The following is a 20,942-nucleotide window of genomic DNA, read 5'->3' on the forward strand; positions in this document are numbered from 1 at the left end:
TACACGCACGTTAGCACCTACGACGCTACCTGTCAGTCTATTCCGACCCGTATACATTGCATTGTGTCAGTAATACTTGCATGGGGGCGGTGTGGCAGTTGTCTTTTTAATCTCCCTTGCCTTGTTATTATGAGCAGGCGCTTTTAATAAAACTGTACAACATTATCTCCTGCACAAGGAGCCCAACAGCTAGCTGAACTGTCAAAAAAAAAACTTGCATCAATACATTTGCGAGGTTGCACCCACGCTAGCAGTGCGGATTGAACTAGCACTGCACTGTGGGAGTCTGTCGGTTCAGCAGCCTACGCACTTGTATAAGCGGGCGAGGCGCAACAGCAGCAACATAGTCGAAGCTGAACTCTTGAAATCAAGAGAGACTCAGTGGTGAATTCATCCACACGTTCAGACTCGGTTATTGTGAAGGCTGCATAGTGGAGTTTTTATTCCTGCATTTCCGGAGGATTCACACATTTATCAATTTAACAAGCTTGAACAATGGAGCTCTCCCTAATGGCTGCGCAGGTAAGAATTTGCATGCATTTATATAAATAATAATAATAATAATCACACAGGTCTATTACCTTGCTTGCTGCCTGTACTGCAGGGTTTAGTGTCTGTTTTGTGTAATAACTCGAGGTCGGTTGTTTTCAATGTGTTTTCACTGTATGCGTCTGCAGGTTAGTCCTCGTGATCAAGCATCGTTTTCAAGGCTTACAACAGTTACCGTTACAGGTACGGGCGTCAGAAAACAAAAACATGGAACTGGCATATGATACGCACGAGTACAACAAATTGAAAAGACTGAATAGCTGAATTGCACCACGATTAGTTATTTATACTGGAGAAACAGTACATGACGTATTTCGATGATGATTAAATTACAAGCTCTCAAAAATCCCCAAAACACATACATTTTTTAATGCTGATTACTAAAGAATTTTTCTTGGATTACATTATGATAATATACCTTTAATGCGCGCATAATGTCGAGCATTCGTGTGAAAATGGAACTCTATAGAGTGTTGCCAAAAATCTTACATTGTGCGCGTATTAAATGTGGGTAATTAGGACAACAGCTGTAGTACACCCTACTGCTGCTTAAACGTCGAACCTCACACAAATAAGTACATTTCATTATTTAAGTCAAGATTGTTACCACAGTTTGGTTCTTAAATGATACGATTTTCATAATATATAAGTCTATAATGTTTTGAGGGCCACTGAATGCTGGACCATGCTTACTTACAAATGCATGTACAGCAATGATCAGTGACACCGGCTTACCTTCAATTACGGTGTATCCTTTGACACCAGCATACATGCTAAACACAGTCCAGTAGTATAAATCAGGCTCATGCATGGAATGTTGTAAGTGACACCAACAGTACCTATCTTACTATGATACGTTTGTGTTGCTTAAAGAATTAAATAACTATCAGTGAGTAAAGGAATTGATATTCCTTGCTATAAATTCAATAGGAGTTCATTAAAAATGGATGCGATGGTGCGATAACTGCATTTAGATTGCTGACGCGTTACAAAGAGTTACCAACTGTATTGCTGTATTTGTTTTCCTAGTGGGTTGCTTTTCCAGCACTGGGTCCTGGCAGGGGAATGTGGCAAGAAATAACGTTATGAAATCAATGGCAGGCGGAGACAAGTCATTTAAACAGGACACAAAACACTTCAAACAATCATAGAAGAACAATTTCTGTTATCTTTACATTGGTACAATGATAGGCTTTAAGACAGGGAAACAAAATAGCAACACTATCCATGGTACTTTCACTGATTCGTAGTTTTGTGGTGAAGTTAAAATGGATTGGAAGTCTGCAGTCTGCTCACCTGAATAGCCCATAGTATCAATACGATTGTTTCCTCTTAAAATGTGTGAGGTGTTGGGTATCGAAGCACCTGCCAACCAAGCATCTACTATCAGCCCTCTATCGCCATCTGTCGGATCTTCTGTTCTGGTGTCTCATCGTGATTGAAGCTGTTTTACTTCTATTCAAGACTGTAAGAATTGATTTAAACTAGCTGGCAACTGTAATAACATTTTTTTTTTTTTAAATCAATCTAATATTATCTCAGATTTCTGAAGAGAAAGTAATTACTGTCCGTCGAGATAGTTTAGTAAGCTCCAAGGAAGAGCTGATAATATTATTCTTGTAGGCAGGGCCAATAGTTCCCCTGCTTGTGCAGATCAATAAGGATATCCATTTCCTTGCTTTGTTATACATAGAGGGTTTGGAAAACAATAGAAGCATCTTCAATAGGGTTACTGAACCCTATTGAAGATAGAAGGGGTGTGAATGAGTTCAGTATATTGGTAACATTGTATTTGGATGGGATTCACACTCTTCATTAGACCAACAGTACACAGCACTGTATAATTATTGCTATAAGCTGCATATAACTGTTCATAACAAGTTTGGCTGCAAACCAAAATCCTGTAAATGGAAGGGCAGCGTTTCAAGTACATAATGTGTGACTGAGAACACATTTGACAACATTTGCCTGATTACATATATACATTTTCTGTCAGCTTCCTTAGTGATTGTGAACGATTATGTGATATGTCGTTTTTTACAGTGCAGTGGTACCTAAAATATTATTCATTTACTAACAATGCAAGAATGTTGGGTTGCACAAATAAAAGTACCACTTTAAATGATGTACCAGCAGACACCATTGCAGGAATCTCGAAATAGGTCAGTGGGCTCATATTGGGGTATCCCCTGCGTTCTCTGAAAATGCAGTTACCCCTTTGGCTTTTAATTTATTCACATAACGGTCGTCTTTTTGGGCAGACTTCGATTCAGGGGAATTTCTAAAAGGTCAGGAAATTATCCAGAACCTCCAGATCGCGTGCTGATGAATGAGATTGTTTAAATGCGGGTTTAATCAACGCAGAATAGCTGCCCTTTTATTAATGGCGCAAGCAGTTTCGAGTTGTGGAACTTGCTTTCTAGTTGAACGGTTTTAATGGGCTTTAAACGAGGCGTCCGATGTTGTGCGAATGACCTGTGGGCTGTGATCTATTTCCATCTTGAATTAGAGCCTGACACACTCTCGTCTTGTTCGTAATGAAATACGTTGACGAATTAGCTCAACCTTTATTGCTGTTAAACATTGAGTAATGTATATTTTATTACCCCTTACTAAGGTACATCATAAATGCAGACTTGACCTTTAATTAAACTGTGATTTTTAGACACGATTTAGCTCAAGTTCTATAGTTTTTATTCTCCTAGTATGTTCAGTAGTAGTGATAATAAACTAGACCAATGCACGTGTAGACAGGGAACATTCTTGTATCCCAGAGAGTGCACAGCAGTGTGCAAATGTATTCGAACACCACCATTGCTTCTGATTTGTTGTACATATGAAATCAAACCACTGGAACTGAAAATCTTGGAGAATTGTAAAAATAGGCAATTGTATGTGGCCTATTCAATTACTTTAATAGGCTGCATATGAAATTCATTTAAAATGAGACTTTTTAGAAGTTGTTTAACCCTGTTTCAAACTGGTGCTCCAGCGGCATGCCGAACTGAATTCAAGCTCAAAGTATGACGCAGTTCATGGACAATCGAAAGCCATTTCACTGAAAATCGTGAATCGGCTGCAGAAACTATCAACGCTCTAAATGTAATTACAATGAAAAAAAATTGCTTGCTGTCTTTACCGATTTCTCACATGCTCATTTTTATGCAATCTGTTCCGTGGGAAGGCACTTATTATAAAGCCATCACAGGGCTACGTTTCGAGGCATGACCTCCAGCTCAAATCCTTTCACTATCGTTGCTATAGTCATTGTACTTGTTTTCCTGAGTTTATGGTGTAATTACTGTGGTTTAATGGAGTGCTTAGCTTCACTCCGCCAGCATTGGTGTTTAAAACAGTAGGCAACAGAACAATGCGTCTTTTTGCATAACAATCTAATTACTTGCTGGGCGATATTCATAATGCTTAAATGCATAAAGCCTTTAAAAAAACAAACAAAAAAAAAACAGCCTGTTTTGGCGAATTAAATAAAGTGAATCAATGCTGGCGTGAGGATAAAAACTCAAGTACTCAAATGCTAAAGTAAAATTAATCTTTCCTGGTAAAGGTTACTACCTTGTGATGTGCAAGGTGAGTCATTCTGTACAGTCAGAGCCGTGCACAGTGTCCAGGTGCCTGGTGAACTCAAAGCAGTGGGGCAGCATTGAGTATTCTAACTGGGTGCTTTCCAAACTGAGGGACCCCTCTAGGGCCGCAAGATGGGTTCAGGGGGCCGTAGCACACACAAAGGTTTTGTTCCCCAGACCGGAGGATCAATTAATTTACACGAACGCCGCTGTTCGGTGCTTGTGGTCATTTCGAATGTAACCACGCTAATGGTACGTACCATTATACAACAAAAGGGTTGATTGTAAGGAAAACAAAATAGGCAACTATATTCCGCTTTGTAATCATAACATCACTTTTTTAAAAATTTTATTTAAAAAATAAATACATTTCTGATTTCTGCCAATGGGTGTGGTTTTTTGATAGAAGTTCTCGATTGTATTTTCTGCACCCTACATAAATAAAATAAACCAGAAATGACACTGAACATAATGAATGCAGTAGTACTTCTACCAGAACAAACAAGTAACGTCTCTCATTAAAGGTATCAAAATCTAAATCGAATGGGGGTCATTAGTCAGGATGCCCCAGGCCAATTATTTTTATCTGCCAGCATGTGATGGCATTTCATTATATCAGTGCTTCCTTATCAGGACCTGTGCAATATGTGTTCCAAACCCAATTGCCATTGTGCAGTGGTCTCCAAAGCATGGTCTGTCAGGTTTCTTCAGGGTAACTTATAATGGGGTCCCAATAGTTTTTTCAAACTTTTCTGCAAGGCATGTTGTAATTGATATACAGCTGTGGCCAAAGGTTTTGCATCGCCTTGTAGAAATCATTGAAACCCGCTGAATAATGTTACATTAACATATTGAATTACACACCGTTTTGTAGTTTTCCAAACTGAAAAAAGTGACATTTCGAAATCTAACATGAAACCCTGTACTACTACTATGGCTTCCGGCAGACTTTTGCGATATCATTGCGTAGTTTCTTTGATTACATGATGTTAATTAAAAGATCTAAATGTTCATATCGTTTTTTTGTTTGTTTTTTTTTTTTTTTTTTATGTCTCAATCCTAAAATTCTAGGTGATGCAAAACTTTTGGCTAGAGCTGTAATTGATAGCTCAATTTCAATTAAGACAGGATAAACAGCAGAATGAACAAGAAGACGAAGCACTGTAAAACCAAAGAGCAATCTATCCAGGTGTCGGATAATCCTTACAGAGTAGAATAATGGATGTTTTGCAATGCAGTGCTGTAAGCGAATGTGCTGCATTGAGGGGCTTAACTCATTCTGTGACACACAAGAAGCAAGTCCATCAAGAGCTTGATCTTTTCAGTGCCTACGACGGCAGCCTCTCTCATGTTATAGTGCAGACAGACATTTGGCGTTAATCCTGCCAAAAACAAATCTTAACAAATAAATAATCCATTTGGCTAATTTGGTATCTTGTGGGAGTTGGATCAAGTTGTACAGAAGTTGGTTTTAAATAATCCAGTTGCAGGTATTGCAGTAAATCAGTTTTGAAGTGTAATGACCAGGGTCCCCGGGTGGCTTCCCTGGTAATGGCACAGCTGTGTGATGTGCAGGGCGAGCCATACGGTCAGGGGGGTGCATGTACGATCTCCTGTAGGGATTCCTCATGGAGCGTTGCATTGGCACTGCCACACCCATGTGCTATGGCACTAAACACAGCAGGGACTGGCTCCTCACTGCACTCCAGCCCCCCCCCTGCTGGCACCTGCAAGGCTGACCTTTGTACTCCAAGTTCTTCCACGCGTGATCATCTTATTTATCAATTTATGTTAAAGTCCAATTTTATACATTTTCTGGTTGTGATTTCTCACACCTGATGCATAAATAAACACTGTATTCCTTCAAATTTAAGATGCATTTTTTGAACCAGTTTTTGCTTCTCAAAAATAGGCTGCATTTTGGTCAAGTGTAATGAAGCATGTACGATTGTTCCTTGTGCGGTTGTTCCTTGTGAGTTTGTGGGGGAATGCAAACACTGGAACAAACAAACAAGTACAGAACAGGCATCAAGAATGTCCCTGGTGCCTCTGCAGATGAAGCTCACACCAATGTAATCTTGAAAAAAAATGCTGAAAATTAAGAAACGTATGAACTATTTAGATGTTTCCGTAGGCGTTTGTGGTTTAGTTGTGCAGTGCGTACTGTAAAACTTTGAATAATTCATTGCAGAATGATTAAACATTGAAACTTAATAAACAACCCTGGTGGAAACTTAGTATTTCTTGAAGGCGTTTTAGCAGGAATGTAAATCCGTGTGCATTATAGATGTCTTACATATACTGTTTGACCTGAAAACTGAAAGCACTTTCTTCAGCTATACCATACTCCTGCAGATTGTATGAACCTGTCCAGAAGCAGCTTACATAGGCTTCCAATTGTTTGTTGCTGCTCAATTTATGATTCATCTATAAAAATATACACATTATTCATTTGGTAGTTTCATTCACAGATTTTAGCAAGTCTCAAACACTTTTAGATTGTGGTAGAGTGGCATGTGGTCAAGGCTTGTCAGTGGCAGAAATGGCAAGCCCAAACTTGGAAGACTGCAGTTCAGAGCTGTTGCACACTTTTATTAATTCTCCAAAACAATGAAAATCCAATGTCGATGCATAACAGGAGCACAACCTAATGCTCCCAGTCTTCTCTTTAAACTGTGTTCGGAGAGAGGCTACCAAGTTACACAGGAAAACAGAAAGATAATGATGTAACCACAGGTTGGGTAGAAACAGGCTTGTATAGAGTTTATTTGTTGGACCAGAGGAGTGAGGAATGCACACTCTGTCATCCACGAAATTGGTAATTATACATAAAGTGCCTTTTTCTTATTGCATCAACATTTTTAACGGAAAGCTGAAGGGACATAGCTGCAATTGTAGTGGGCAAAGCTGTTTGCAGCGAAGTCCTGGATGTTTTTAAAAACTTAAAACCCTGGCAGATAAATATTTATAAGAGAAACAGCAGAGCAGAAGCATTGACTTTAAGAAGCAAATCTCATGTACATGGTTTGGGTGAAATTAAAAGTCTTGTATGGTATTTTTCAGTCAGATGTACAGAGATGGGAGTACAATCCTTGGATATGAACAGAGATGCATTAGGACATTCCAAAGTTATAGGATGGTGTTTTTTGGCTGATGACTGTTGCATTACATTTTTTTCCAAAGATTTATTTTTGCATTCAATCCTCTAGATACTGCATGTTATTTGCATCTTTCATTTTTGCTAATTAACTTGTTAAAGTATTGTATCTTTATTCATTTTTTTAACCACAAATGGTATAACCACAAATGTGTGTGTATATATATATATATAATAATATATATAATATATATATATATATATATATATATATATATATATACACATGTATAGCCTACCATTGTAGAAATACATTTTAAGGATATTTTAATTAAGGTTGGTTAAAACATAATTACTTATCTCACTTATCTCATACACTCAAGGCTTGAGTTGGACCTATGTAAATATGTAATATATATATATTTGCGCTTAGTAATTTCAATTTTGTATTGTATCTAACGGATTAACTTAAAAGCTCATTTAAAACGGTTTATAGTATAATGCGTCAAGAAATCACTGAAAATCCTCAAAACATTTTGAACAGATATATATATATATATATATATATATATATATATATATATATTTTTTTTTTATATATATATATATATATATATATATATATATATATATATATGGCAAAACCAATCCTCAGACTTTAACCTGCTTCATCTGGTTGTCTTCCCAGCACTTCCCAGCCATGAGTGGAGCCTTCATGGACTCCCCGTACAACGGAAACACTTCCTTACAAACCTCCACCTCCAACCTCCACGCCAACACCCGCCCCCAGGAACCAGAAGAGGAGTCCAAGTTCTCCAGCGAGGCCATCTGGCTGTGGATCGCGATCATCGCCACCATTGGGAACGTCGTGGTTGTGGCAGTGGTCTGTGTCTGTACCTTTTAAGAGCTCTTAATCAAAAGCACGGGGGCCTCCTTATTCGCATCCTAGCCTAGTCTTATTACCCTTAGAGCTAGACCACGCCAACCCCAGAGAGCTTTCCTAACTTCCCATGCTCCTTTTGAAACTTTTTCAAACCACCCTTCCTTTTTACTTTACAGTACACTGCATAGTACATTTGCGTTGCATTTCAATAGCCCCAGTGATGACTCAGCATTCAACCAGTTTAGGATTTTTGTCCCAGTTGAGAGAGAAATCCATGAGGGATCTTTGCTTGTTACGCAAGGACTGTTCGCATTAGATTAAACTGTTGTTTTGAAGTGTAATGTGAATGCTCCCTTGGAGATTGTTCACATCAAACTAAACGGTGTGTTCACGTATAAGAACAGTATGTCTGTTTGTCCTCATCATGAATACAAAAAACTGGCCACATTGCAGCATTTTAACACAGTGAAGAAGTCACAGATTGGTACTGGAAACATTTCACCCTGTGCGAATAGAGTTATCTATTTCCAATACCTCCACTGTGACCCTCTGCATCCTTAATTGTATCTTTACTACGCTACACTACACGGTAAGAGTCCCTATCAAAAACTCTGCAATCAACGCGTGCCAATTCCATTATTCTGTAGACTTGATAGACTGCGTCTGCTTCCATGTAGACAAGCGACTGAACTAATACATTATGTCAACATTTAAAATTTTGAATACCCAAGCTATGTCATTGGCCATGATCACATGTGAACCCTAGACTACACAAAATGTAGTTGTTCTACCAGATCTGCATAATTTTCAGTTTTGACATTTATTTTCAATTCAGTGTTCCAGAAACATCTTATTCTTACATCTGACTCCTGCTTGTACCACAATTACGTGGAATGGTAGGGTTCACAGCAATAACAATGGCAATAACGAATGCTATATAGCACCTTATCAGACCATGGCATTTCAGGATGTCTCGCTGAACTCCAATGCGATGCAGTCTCCTCTCTTGCCATTCCTGCCTCCTAGGTCCCAGTTTGAGGTAGTGTATAATACATGAAGAAAAAAAAATTGTCCTGCTCATGTACATTCCATAAATTAGTTTTGAAATTACATAACTTTAATTTCGACAAATTGGACTGAGAGGTTTAAATTAATTGTCACACGCTATGCAGATAAACAAAGCTGGTTATTCTGATTTATGGTATAAGTAACATATCGCTTATTTTTGCTTTCTGGAAGCCTTTTACAGGCAAATTCGATACCTCAGATTGTCTCTCCTCCATTGATCAAATAGCCAACTTCAAGTCTATTACAGTTCATGGCCTGATTGCTAGCTGGCACTTCTGTTTTTTTACCCTGTTCGATCATTAAGTTATCTTGCGGTCAGGTATTGTTTTTTTATTCCTATAGCTTCGGATGTGCTTTTCTGTTTCTGTTCGTAAGTCGCCCTGGATAAGGGTGTCTGCTAAGAAATAAATACTAATAATAATACTGTATCTGTATGTCTGTGTATCACTGCAAAGTGCTTAACAGCAACAGTACAGTAGCTCTCCTAAGGCACAGAGTTATGCAGCAGTGCCATGCAATGTAAGGACAATAACGCTAACTCTTTTGCAAAACAGCTTCCCCATCCATGTATATATGGGATGCACGATTCAGATCCTTGAGGTCCGGACTGGAGCCCTCCTGGTCGTTGTTCTGCCTGAAATTGCATAATCCTCCCATAACCTATTCAGTTAATTATTTAATTGCACCAAAATTGCTTGATTGTGTCAGATGAACCGTTCTTAGTCTATGCGATCAACATGCTTTGGTTAGACCTGTTTTAGGCCACTGTGTACAGGAAGCTCATCTTCTCTTTTTTGTGAAAAGTTACATACAGCTGTGGCCAAAAGTTTTGCATCCCTGAGGGCTGTTAATTGACCACTTTGTCCTGTATTTATTGGATGTTGGAGGGCTTTAGTCATTTAGCAGAACCTCTAATTACCTCCAAGAAATGACTGATGGAACGTCGTGACTGACAGAATTGCGAAGACTGATAGGCCTATTAGTGCTGTCACTTGATATGTTGCAGTAGTTTGCAATGGTTTAGAACAAGGGCAATAACGTATGCCGTAATCACACTCTGGAGCTTCGCCTTTAGTCTTAGCTCTTCTTTTCCTCATAATGGGCTTTTTGACTTTATTGAAGGGGTACTACAAACACAGCGCTATATAAGGAAGGAGAAACCCAGCTTTGTATAACTTGGTGTGAAACACTGTCAGTTACTGTCTTGATTCACAGCACTTGAGTAAGTATAACTACGCAGGCAAAGGCAAATCAAATAATCACAAAGCAGTCAGGAAATCAAATTGCAATAACCGATAAAAACACATCAGGTTAGAAGGAGACGCAATCTAGCAAATGCATGGATAGAAATAGATCTGTGCATACATGTCGGAATGCTTTCACACAAACAATTAAAAAAATATATATATAGTTTTATGGTATGATGCTTAAAAATACAGAGTAGAGAATGACCCTGAAATTCATTGCAAATCAGCATTTTGCCAAAAGCAAAGTGCAGTGCAGAACAACACACCCCAGAGAGCAGAACATCTCCATTAGAAACCCTCACAGAACAAGCAGACTCCTGAATGTGCATCACGTGGGAAGAAATACCCAAGGCTTTTCAGCTACAACATTGTGCTGTGTCGTTTTTAAAGTACGGGTTACAGTACTGCACCTCACAATTAACTATGCATATTTTCCATGTACTTTTCATTACAGAATCACTAAACAGTTGACCTAATTTCAGCCATTTTAAAAATAGGATGATGATGATTATTATTATTATTATTATTATTATTATTATTATTATTATTATTATTATTATTATTATTATTATTATTTTCCTTGTAGTTCACTAATAAAATGAAATAGCATAACATATTACCCATACATTATTAGTAGTAGTAGTATTACTAATATTAGTATTATTTCTTATATTTCATGAATAAAATGAACTATAGTAATTTCCCATATTAAGTTTACCTTAAAATACAGGTGTGATCATAAAAAAAAGTTTGTAGTGAGGTGCTGTTTGGGCTTAGCTAGTACTGTATGCACATTAGAGTTTATTTTACACATTTGTTACAGAAAAAAAAGCTTTGGTATTTTGCTGGGAGGTTTGATCTTAGCTCTGCATCAAAGCTTTTATTCATGTCGGGTTGAATCGCACAGGCCTGGGTTTTTAGCTGGCGTGCTTTATTAAGAGCTCAGTGAAGGCACAAGTACTGACCTGCAACAGAACTGTGGGGCTCTTCTCTACAGATTGGGGACCACCGAGCAATACAGTACGGACAAAGGACTTTGAAAAGAACAAAAAGCCATGTGTGTGTAAATGGAATAAGATCGGCAACTTCAAAGGTATGTAAAAACATTTCAAATAGATAGATAGATATGAAAAGGAGGTATAACTGCAGTGTATAAAAAAGAAAAGTAAACATGTTTAACTTGTATTTCTACACAGCTGAAGGACTTTTGTCTGTGTACATCCCCCGAGAGACAGAGAGAGAGAGAGAGACCACTCCTTTGTTTAGAACAATTCTTAAAATTAAACACCAGTAAATTCAAAACAGCAGCTAAAAACAATGACACGAGACGCAACAAAAAAGACATTTCAATTACACTACTCCCACTTGAGACCACACACTGCATATCATGGTACTGTTTCAGTATCAGACAGACAGTGTGCCACTCTGTCATCTACATATTGCAAAGAGTTAATCATATAAGAGACCACCCTTTATCTTGCTTTTCATCTGCTAATGCTGTGCTAATAATGCCATTACGTTCGCATTTTATTGCCCAGAGCCTAAACAAAGAACTGAAACGTCTTTTAGGAGCTGTGGCCTTGTTTCGGTCCTTGAATGTAAAGCAGTCCTATTAAATTGACAGTGAGCGATGACTTTATGGTTGTTCCACACAAACACTGGTAGTCAAAGTCACATGATTCGGAAACGAAAAGGGGCATCAATTATATATCTCCCCCCCCCCCCCAGGTGGATTCTTGCAACAAGGGTTGAGATCATAGAGCAAACGGATATTTAAATTTTGCAATTTTTAAAACATTAAATACAGTAATTTCTGTCGTATCTGTTTAAATTGGCTCCATGCGATATGCAGAAATACCTTATCTAGAGGGAGGCCTTATACTACATTCTAGTTGTTTTATTAATGTCAGGTTTAATAAATGAACAGTGTCAGGAACATCAGGTACAACGGTACAGTAATTCTATTAATCCCTCTCTTTCCTTGTTTTCTGTTCTGGTTAATCTGGGCAATTTGTTTTACGAGAATTGACAGCATGTAAAAAGTGAAATTGAATTCCCAAACGCAACGTCTTTGTTTTTTATCTGCAACTGAATCCATTCTGTCCTGCTAAGAGCTAAATTGACTGTTTTAGACCCACAATAAAACATGCATTAAACCATCAGTACCGTTCAGTTGGTAGCAGCGTGTGTAATTGACACATGCCATTAATGGAGGGTATCGTATCTTACAGGATTGTACATGGCAGGTTCTGCTGTGCTAAAAAATACCAGTGCGTTTTGGGTGCAGTTCCTTTTTTAAAAATGAATTGAGAAAGAGACAAGTCCTGATGGGGGACAGGTACTCTGCCAGTGTTGTTGAATTAAATCTGCACAGAGGGTGAGGGAATCTGCCACTACACACTGCTAAGCACAAACTGTTTTCACTTTATTTTACTGCATGCAGTTGTTGCTACAATGAATTCAAATCAATTCTAAATTACACGCTAAAGCCTCGATGCGCAGGTATATTCCAGGAGATTTTGAAAACTGTGTCGAAATGCCTACAGGGAGATGCAACAAGAATTTAAATGATCTCCCAGCTCCTGAGCTGGTTTATCTGGCCTGATTCCTTGGGTAGCCAGTTTTTCACCGTGCAATAGCTTCTGCAAAATAAAATCACAATTCAAATGGCCTGTGCAAGTCAGTCAAGCGTCTCGGTCAGATATCATTCTGTGATCTGATTGCTCTCAACAAACTGCTCATAAACTCAGATTCCGTGAAACAAGCAAAGAAGAAAGAATGTGTAAAATGATATTTTAGAGTAACATCCCTTTGCAAATTTACCATGGTGAATGCAAAACTGCGATGCAGTAGGAGTCTTATTGCCTTGCCTGCAGAGGCTCATTAGGGGTGATGAGATGAGAGTTTCTGGGATTGACTGGAATGTGAAACCAGACTCCTTCGTTTCCATCAAACCAATAGGGAGTCTGCTGTCAGCCCTGCTCCGATTAAAAGTTACCTAATGAGCGCTCAGTATGAAAGAGGCGAGAGACAGCTTTTATAATCTCCAACTGCAGAAAATAACAAATAGTGAGGCTGAGCATGAAGGCAGTCGTAGGGGTCTACAAAGGTTAAACAAATATTGTGAGCACACTTGAGAACACTGTGGCCGAGCACAGCTGCAAAGCAAGAAGTGATGGGAGGATGTTATCCAACTCAGCCAACAGGATCCAAGGGAACAAGGAATTATTTTAAGTGGAGTACGTTTGACCTTGTGTAGAAGAGCTGTATGTGTCTGGAACAACATTTTAACTCACTCCAAGAAATTGATAGGAAATATTGTTAGGAAACAGAGTGTTCACCAAGTTCAGCTCACACACATGCATTTAGGCAAGATATGTAAGACAGGCACTCATTAGCGCTATTGAGAAAAGCTACCTGAATCCTCTCCTGACCATAGACCATTGCCTTACCCGAGCTTTCTCCCAGAATGTAATTGATCGCATTCTGATTTCTGTTTCATTGCACAATGAATACATTATTCTGCCAGGGAAATATTGTCAACTGGGGAATGAATTTGTGTTTTTGGATTACTATAGGGATCAGACAAATGAACTTGGAAATCATGTAACCCCTAGGCTAAGAATCACTGAGGTGCAATGCCAACGTCTGTGATGGTCCCATCGGAAATATATTATTGCCTTACACACTATATTTGTCCTTATAATCATCCAGGAGGTGCCTGCTATGACCTTTAGGAGGTTCTCCCTGCTGTTCTGGTGTGTTCAGTGACAATGTCAGGGGATTGCCACTGAATTAATTCCACTGTCCTTACCAAACATTTAGTTTATGTATCTATTGATTTGTTTTCAAAGTGCACTGGGAGTCGCCAATACCCCTGTCTTCTTTACAGTACATAGTAATGTTCTTGTGTGTTTGTAGTGTGTGCTAGCAGCGAAACAGCAATGTCAGTATTTTAATTGTATTCAGCTGTTTGAACTGAAAGCATTTGTGAAGTGTGTGCAGTTGCAGATGGACGGAAGTGGCTGCGGTCCTTTATGTAAAAATGACATTTTAGAACATTTAATAAATAGTAAAAAAAAAATCCAACAGGTTTTAAAATAGTGTACATGACTAAAGAAACGTTTCTCTGTGTAGCCCAAGTCTGTTGGCCTTGCACTGAACCTACACTGTTAAGCTGCACCTTTTCAGCGACTTCATTGCTGTGCAATAATCTTGTCTCCCTCACTTTTTTCTTTCCAGCTGGTTGAGATACTGTACTGTCACTTCACTTCGCTGGAGAAAAGCTCTAGTTACTGCCTTGACTAATGGCATACACATCTGTCTGTGCAAGCATTTTACACACGTGCATGATGGAGCAGCAGCTAGTATAGCCCACTGGAGAAAGACCACTGTCTACAAATTGAATTGTGGACATGTCGTTTTAAAAGGAACACAGTGACTTTACCCAACAGGACATGTTTAACACCACTGCAGCATTTTCCATCTCTTGTTGGATCAAGGAGACTTACATGATAGGGTGGATCAGTTTAAGGGACACAAGGAATTTGCTCGTTCAAACGGTTTCTTCTTAAAATACGTTTGAGAGCAACTCAAGTATCACAAGAAAGTATCAAAAACAAGGAAGTTAGAATCATTTTACTTTGTGGGACACGTATGTCCGTTGCACCTGAAAGGGTTAAATACTTCAGGCCTTGTTGCATTGTTTTCATGGAGTGTAACTTGTGCTATCACAAGGATTCAAGCAAGTATAATGCATTGGCTGACTAAATATATATATTGTTCATAGCTTTCAGGAAGACATGGGTCCCTTTAGCATTATAATGCAATCTGCCATACAGCATTCAACAGACCAAGATATTCTGGCAATGTATGAAGACCATCATTAAGGACAGCAGTGGACCATACTGATATCACACATAAGAATGGGGGGGAGGGTTAGTGTAGCTATCTTGATCTGCAGTTCGGGACCGAAACACACCTTTGAATTTCTTGCTGTTGACTGTGAAACCGCATTATGCAAAGGATTGAAACACATAGGGAAGATGACGGTTGCAGAGGCCCGTGACAACCAAAAGGCTTTGATCAACGTGCACAATAACAGTGCAGGAGCTGCGTCAACCAGAACAGAACGCAGTACCCAAAGCAGAATGGATCTTTAGTCACGGAGCGGTGCGGTCATTTCTCAATCAAGTAATAATACTTTTTTTTTTTTTCTTGAACCAGTTTGACCAGCTGCAAATCGAGCACAAACACCAGCTCCGATCAGCAGGAAACCAGTGCTGGACATTGCTGGTCTTTCTAACAGGGTCAGGGACTACTTGGCATGCTAAGGCATGCTTATACATTGAAGTTCCAAGGTTTGGATCATGTACTGTAGGTATCTTTTCAACGTCCCCACGCTGTAAATTGAGAAGATAATGTAACTGTAAGTGGGTGCATACAATATATCTTTTTGTGTATTATTTTTTATTGTGATAGCATTCATCTGCATTTGTATTAAAAGCACAGGGACCCTGGATTAGTTTAATTTATGTGCTGGACTTTTGGGTTGTTGTAGGATCCTTAATACCTGCTGCACAGGAAGCGAATCAGAAGTAAGGATCTTTTAATACCTGCTGCACAGGAAGCGAATCAGAAGTGAGGATCTTTTTTTTTTTTTAAAGAATAGTTTTACCCATTTAAATAAAGCACTAGTTGAAGGGATATATTTGATATAATTTGCATTTCTGGAATGTTATCATAAGTATGTTCTCTATCATTTTTCTATCACGGTTTCTACGTACATGATTATTCACCATGCTTACTAACAAATCCATCAAAAAAAACAAAAAAACAAAGTAAAATCCTTTCAAACACTTAATGCAACTCTGGTATGTGATTTAAATTCATGAAAATATTTATATAAATTAATTTCGGAGGGTACGGAAATCCCTAGCGGTCCTGTCTATAACAACCTCTATTCAGAAATCCAGCTAGAAGTTTTTTTAGCTGGAATAGTTAGTAAGCATGGTAAATAAGTGTTCTTGTGCAAAACAGTATTAACAGTCCAACTGACATATAACTGGTGAGTAGCTATGCATATAACATATAACTAGATCTGAAAGGGATTTTTTGTGATCTTTTTATACCAGACAGTATTAAACATAGAGTTTTAACACAGTGTAGATATGAGTTTAACTCATTAACGTGGTATCTGTAATAATCTGTATCGGTAGTATATTTTTCAGTGTACTGTGATTAACTAGATTAACAAAAATGGAATATGCAACATTATTTTTAAAGTGCCAGTAACTACCCTTTAAGCACTATGAAAGCACTAGGATAATTTGAGAAAACAAACATTTAAGTCTCACGTACTGCGTTTTAATGGCATAGCGTCTGCATTTTCAGAATATTACGATTGGTATGTGATTACTCTTATGTGTGTTGTAGTTTAATTCTATATTGCTGTTTTTCGATCATTATTTTCTTTTGTCTTCCATTTACTGACTGGAAGTTCCCCTTGTCATTTTTTAGTTAGTGTACAATTTTGGTTTTGTTGATGATTGGGAAACGCTCTGGGATGGTTCGCCATGAAAGGCGCTATATAAAATGAATTTGATTGATGGAAAATGAGGATAAAGGAGGACAGAGAACATACATAATCAGATTTATATTCTGGAAATGCAGATGGTATCATTTTAAATTGCATTGAATATTTCGTAACATTTTGCAATCCATATTTGCTTTATGGTTGAGTTGTTCACTTAATATTAATTGATTTGTAAGAAAGACTTATTTTGGTAAAGCGACGTACTTTGTAAGATATGAGGAGCGAAATATTTTTAAGCCATTTGAGTATCAGTTTTCGCATGGGATAAAAACAAAATATAAGAATTTTACATTTGTATTAAAAAAACTATATATAAATAAAGAATGCTTCAGATGTAAAATATGTTTTTTGGTGTAAAGAAAATGCTGTTTTATTATTGTTTGAAAATGGCTTGCTGTTAAAATGCATTAGATTTGTGATTTTTTTGTCATCGTTTCTTTGTAAAATGTTAAATGTTTTCAGCACTTGGTTAATATGAGCTATTAACACAGGACAAAATCCTAGTATTTCAGAATTAAAAAATAACTGATACTTATTTACTATTGTTTATAATCTTTGTGCTAACATTTACTTTGTACTTATATTGTTTATAAGTAACCAGTAAATGTAAAATTGAATATATATATAATATATATATATATATATATGTGATAGATATTAGATGCATATTTAAAGTCTTGCTAGAAATAATTTGTTGTTTCCAAACTTTTGAACACTACGAGATAGAGAGGACAATTTTTAGTCATGTTTGGGGGTTTGTTAATCAATTACACAATGATTAGGTGATGAGTGAAATTGTAGTATAGTTAATAATGCTAGAAAGGCCTTGAAAAGGCTGCTTACATAACTGTTTTGTTATTTTGATCCACTGCGTTCAAAGGGAAGACAATTAGCCACCTGTGATCTCGGAACAAAGCAAGCCCTTCCACTTGCTGAGGAAGAGATTCCCATTTGAAATGCAGTACTCTACCAGATTTACCATGTACTAGTCAAGCATGGCCTGGCAGACTTATAGATATCCAGAAAATCGATCAGCTTTCAATTCCATAACCAGCTTCCTTTTGAAATTATTTCAGTTAGGTGGCAGGAGAGAGAATATTCTCTGCTGTACGCCTACTGAAATAGAATTCAGCCCTGTTAATTCAAGTGGATTTAATTTATTCCATGTTACTTTGTAACAAATTATGTTGATCGCATGTATACGGCATGCATTCATATCCTCTTACTCGCCCACCAGGGGATTGAGAGAAGTGTTTATTCATGCATGAATGCTTTCCTTATACATGGGATGAACACGGGTAATCCAATCAACACGAATTAACGGGCTGAATTCAGAATGAAGGACTTCAGAACTCAGAGGAAGTGCAGAAGATATTCAGGTGTTATTTCTGTTCAGCCAGAATTCATTAGGAATTTACAGCCATTACTTCAAAGTGCTACCAAAAATAAAATCTTATTTATTTCCATGAGTGAAATTCTGCACTAGCGCGGGTGCAGTGCCCAAGCGTGCCCACACGAGGGATACCCTAATCTTTTTCATTACAGAACAGCTTGGTAAGTAACGGCATGTTCTGACAAATGACAAAAAAAAAAAAAAACCTTGGTGGATTCAGACTTGCTCTAGAAGTCGCAACTAAAAGGAACTAACATAAAAAAAAATTAAAAATGTGGTGCATTTCTGCACAATTTCCACTAAACTTAGTATCATCCCACCTCTTGGGTGGGCATTGGATTTTTATCACACACTTCTCCAGGGCTACTCAACCCTGGACCTGGAGGACTGCTGCCCCTCCTGGTTTTTGTTCTAACTGTACACTAAATTGATTGGACCAATTAAGCTTCTTATAAGCACTTAATAGTAGTGTGGAGTAGTGGTTAGGGCTCTGGACTCTTGACCAGAGGGTCATGGGTTCGATCCCAGATGGGGGACACTGCTGCTGTACCCTTGAGCAAGGCACTTTACCTAGATTGCTAAAAATAATGTGATATCTTGTAACAATTGTAAGTCGCCCTGTATAAATAAATAAATAAATAATTAGCAGTCGCCCTGTATAAGGGCGACTGCTAAGAAATAAATAATTGTCTGCTAAGAAATAAATAATTAATTGTTTTCAGCTCTTAACAGTTGCTTATTTCAATTAGCTATACCATTTTTATAAGAAACTTGAACTCTGCAACTTTAAGAGCTGGAAACAATTAAAAAGGTCTAATTGAGCAAATGTTCATTTCAATGAAGGGTCTAGTTAAGTAATTTAGATCTCAGTTGGAATGAAAACTAGCAGACACGGGGTCCCCAGGACCGGGTTTGGGAACCACTGGTGTACTTATCCACCCTAACTGGTATACAAGGAAGTGTTTGTCAATGAAATAAAAAAAAATGTTTATTTTTATATTGAGGCAGGATCCTGGATTTCATTGTTTCCCTCAGCCTGAGCTAACTCGCCAGGGGAATATGGTTTATCCTGAGTCTCACGGAAAGGGAAAACAGACTTCTGAAGAGGGGGCCTCTACAAAATCTCAATTACTCCAAACCTTCGCTATTGATCTGACTGTGTGTAGCGACTAGCTGACTGGACTTTGAGCATTGAGATGTTTCCTGTATGTCTTTATTTTCAGCTAACGTGTACAGGGTGGGCCAACAGTGGGCCTGCACCACAGTAATTCCCTTCTTTAAGTATTATAATAATCGTTCTAAAAGGATCATTTGGAATGGCTGCAGTGTGACAGCGGTTCAGTGCATGATCGTTGGTAATAATTGGTTCAATTAAGTAATTTAGGGCAAAGTTGGAACAAAAGCCAGGAGGGACACCGGCCCTCCAGGACTGGAATTGCCCACCCCTGCTCTAGCTCAACTCAGCACACCATAGTATGAATACCTATGCCACTGGCAAGCTTGTGTCTGAATGAAGTGAATCTGTCATGAATCTGTTCAAGTTTGCTGTTATACAATCTTACTGGAAACTTGCCATTTGCATCCAATTGTAATAGCACTGACTTTACACACTATGTTAGTGCAATGGAAACTGTCTGTAGAAACCCGAGAAAAGCCATTTCCAAACTACAACATTACCAGCAGGGATGACATAGTTTAACGTTTAAACATTTCAACGTTTTCCTAAGTGCTAAATGTTTAACCTTTAAAAAAAAAAAAAAAAAAAACAACCTTTTGTAAAAGTTCCTCAGAGTAAAATCACAGCAAAATGTAATTAAACACAAAGTGAAAGTATGGTAAAGCATAGTAGACAAGCATTGTAAAGCACAGCGGTATGGTACAGCATATTATAAAAAATGGCATGATAAACTCATTCTTTGTTGTTATAATGTTGCGTAAATACACACGTTTAAATGAATACCGTACTAGAGTAACGGTATACCTGGACAGTACTTCTACTGTAGTTTTCTTAAAAGCATTCAAGTAATTTATACTTTTATGTTGAGGGTCAGTGTCAGTTTTTACAGTCGATGTTGCAGCTGTCGGTTTTTTCCTGGGTTGTTTTGTCTTCATGAAATATTTAGTAGTGTAGGCCTTCACACACCAGCAATGTGCTTGGTGGCCTGCTCCCTGTCACTCCTCGCTTGCTACGACCGGTTCAGTTGTCATGGTAACTAGGTAAGAGCCACATAGCTGTCAGGACTAGGCCCATTAGAGCCATTCCACAGTCTGGTGGCAACAAATTTAGATATTTCCTAAAACGAATATGCTGCACGGAGCTCTGGGGTATTTTGCTATCTGATTTACGCGTGAAATAATCTTGAAATATTGGGAGCCAGTGAATAAGTGATGGGTTCTAATACCTTGTAGTACACTTTACTGTCAACGTGGCCCAACGAATCACGGATCTGTAAGGGTTACCATTGGACCAATAATAACATGTTTAAAAAATGGCAATGCTAAATTATTTGAGAAGCGGACAATTGT

At 38.0% G+C, this 20,942-nt stretch overlaps 1 protein-coding gene across 1 annotated transcript; it reads left to right on the top strand.

Moving 5' to 3' along the window:
* The first annotated feature begins 93 nt into the window (after positions 1–93).
* On the top strand, positions 94–17,442 carry LOC117395173 (uncharacterized protein C14orf132). The gene is made up of 4 exons (XM_059004874.1): positions 94–522; positions 7,919–8,113; positions 11,426–11,521; positions 14,671–17,442. Exons 1-4 carry the CDS (start codon positions 496–498, stop codon positions 14,734–14,736), a joined length of 384 nt encoding a protein of 127 aa, XP_058860857.1. The 5' UTR covers positions 94–495; the 3' UTR covers positions 14,737–17,442.
* Positions 17,443–20,942: the final 3,500 nt, after the last annotated feature.

This window comes from Acipenser ruthenus, chromosome 30 (genome assembly GCF_902713425.1).
Source record: "Acipenser ruthenus chromosome 30, fAciRut3.2 maternal haplotype, whole genome shotgun sequence".
In the NCBI taxonomy this organism is placed as follows: domain Eukaryota; kingdom Metazoa; phylum Chordata; class Actinopteri; order Acipenseriformes; family Acipenseridae; genus Acipenser; species Acipenser ruthenus.

Bases quoted from the DNA above. Each gene is read 5' to 3' on its own strand.
- LOC117395173 (XM_059004874.1), top strand. From the start codon at position 496: ATGGAGCTCTCCCTAATGGCTGCGCAG. The intron at 523-7,918 runs GTAAGAATTTGC...TTGTCTTCCCAG, and splicing joins TCTCCCTAATGGCTGCGCAG to CACTTCCCAGCCATGAGTGG. The intron at 8,114-11,425 runs GTCTGTGTCTGT...TCTTCTCTACAG, and splicing joins ACGTCGTGGTTGTGGCAGTG to ATTGGGGACCACCGAGCAAT.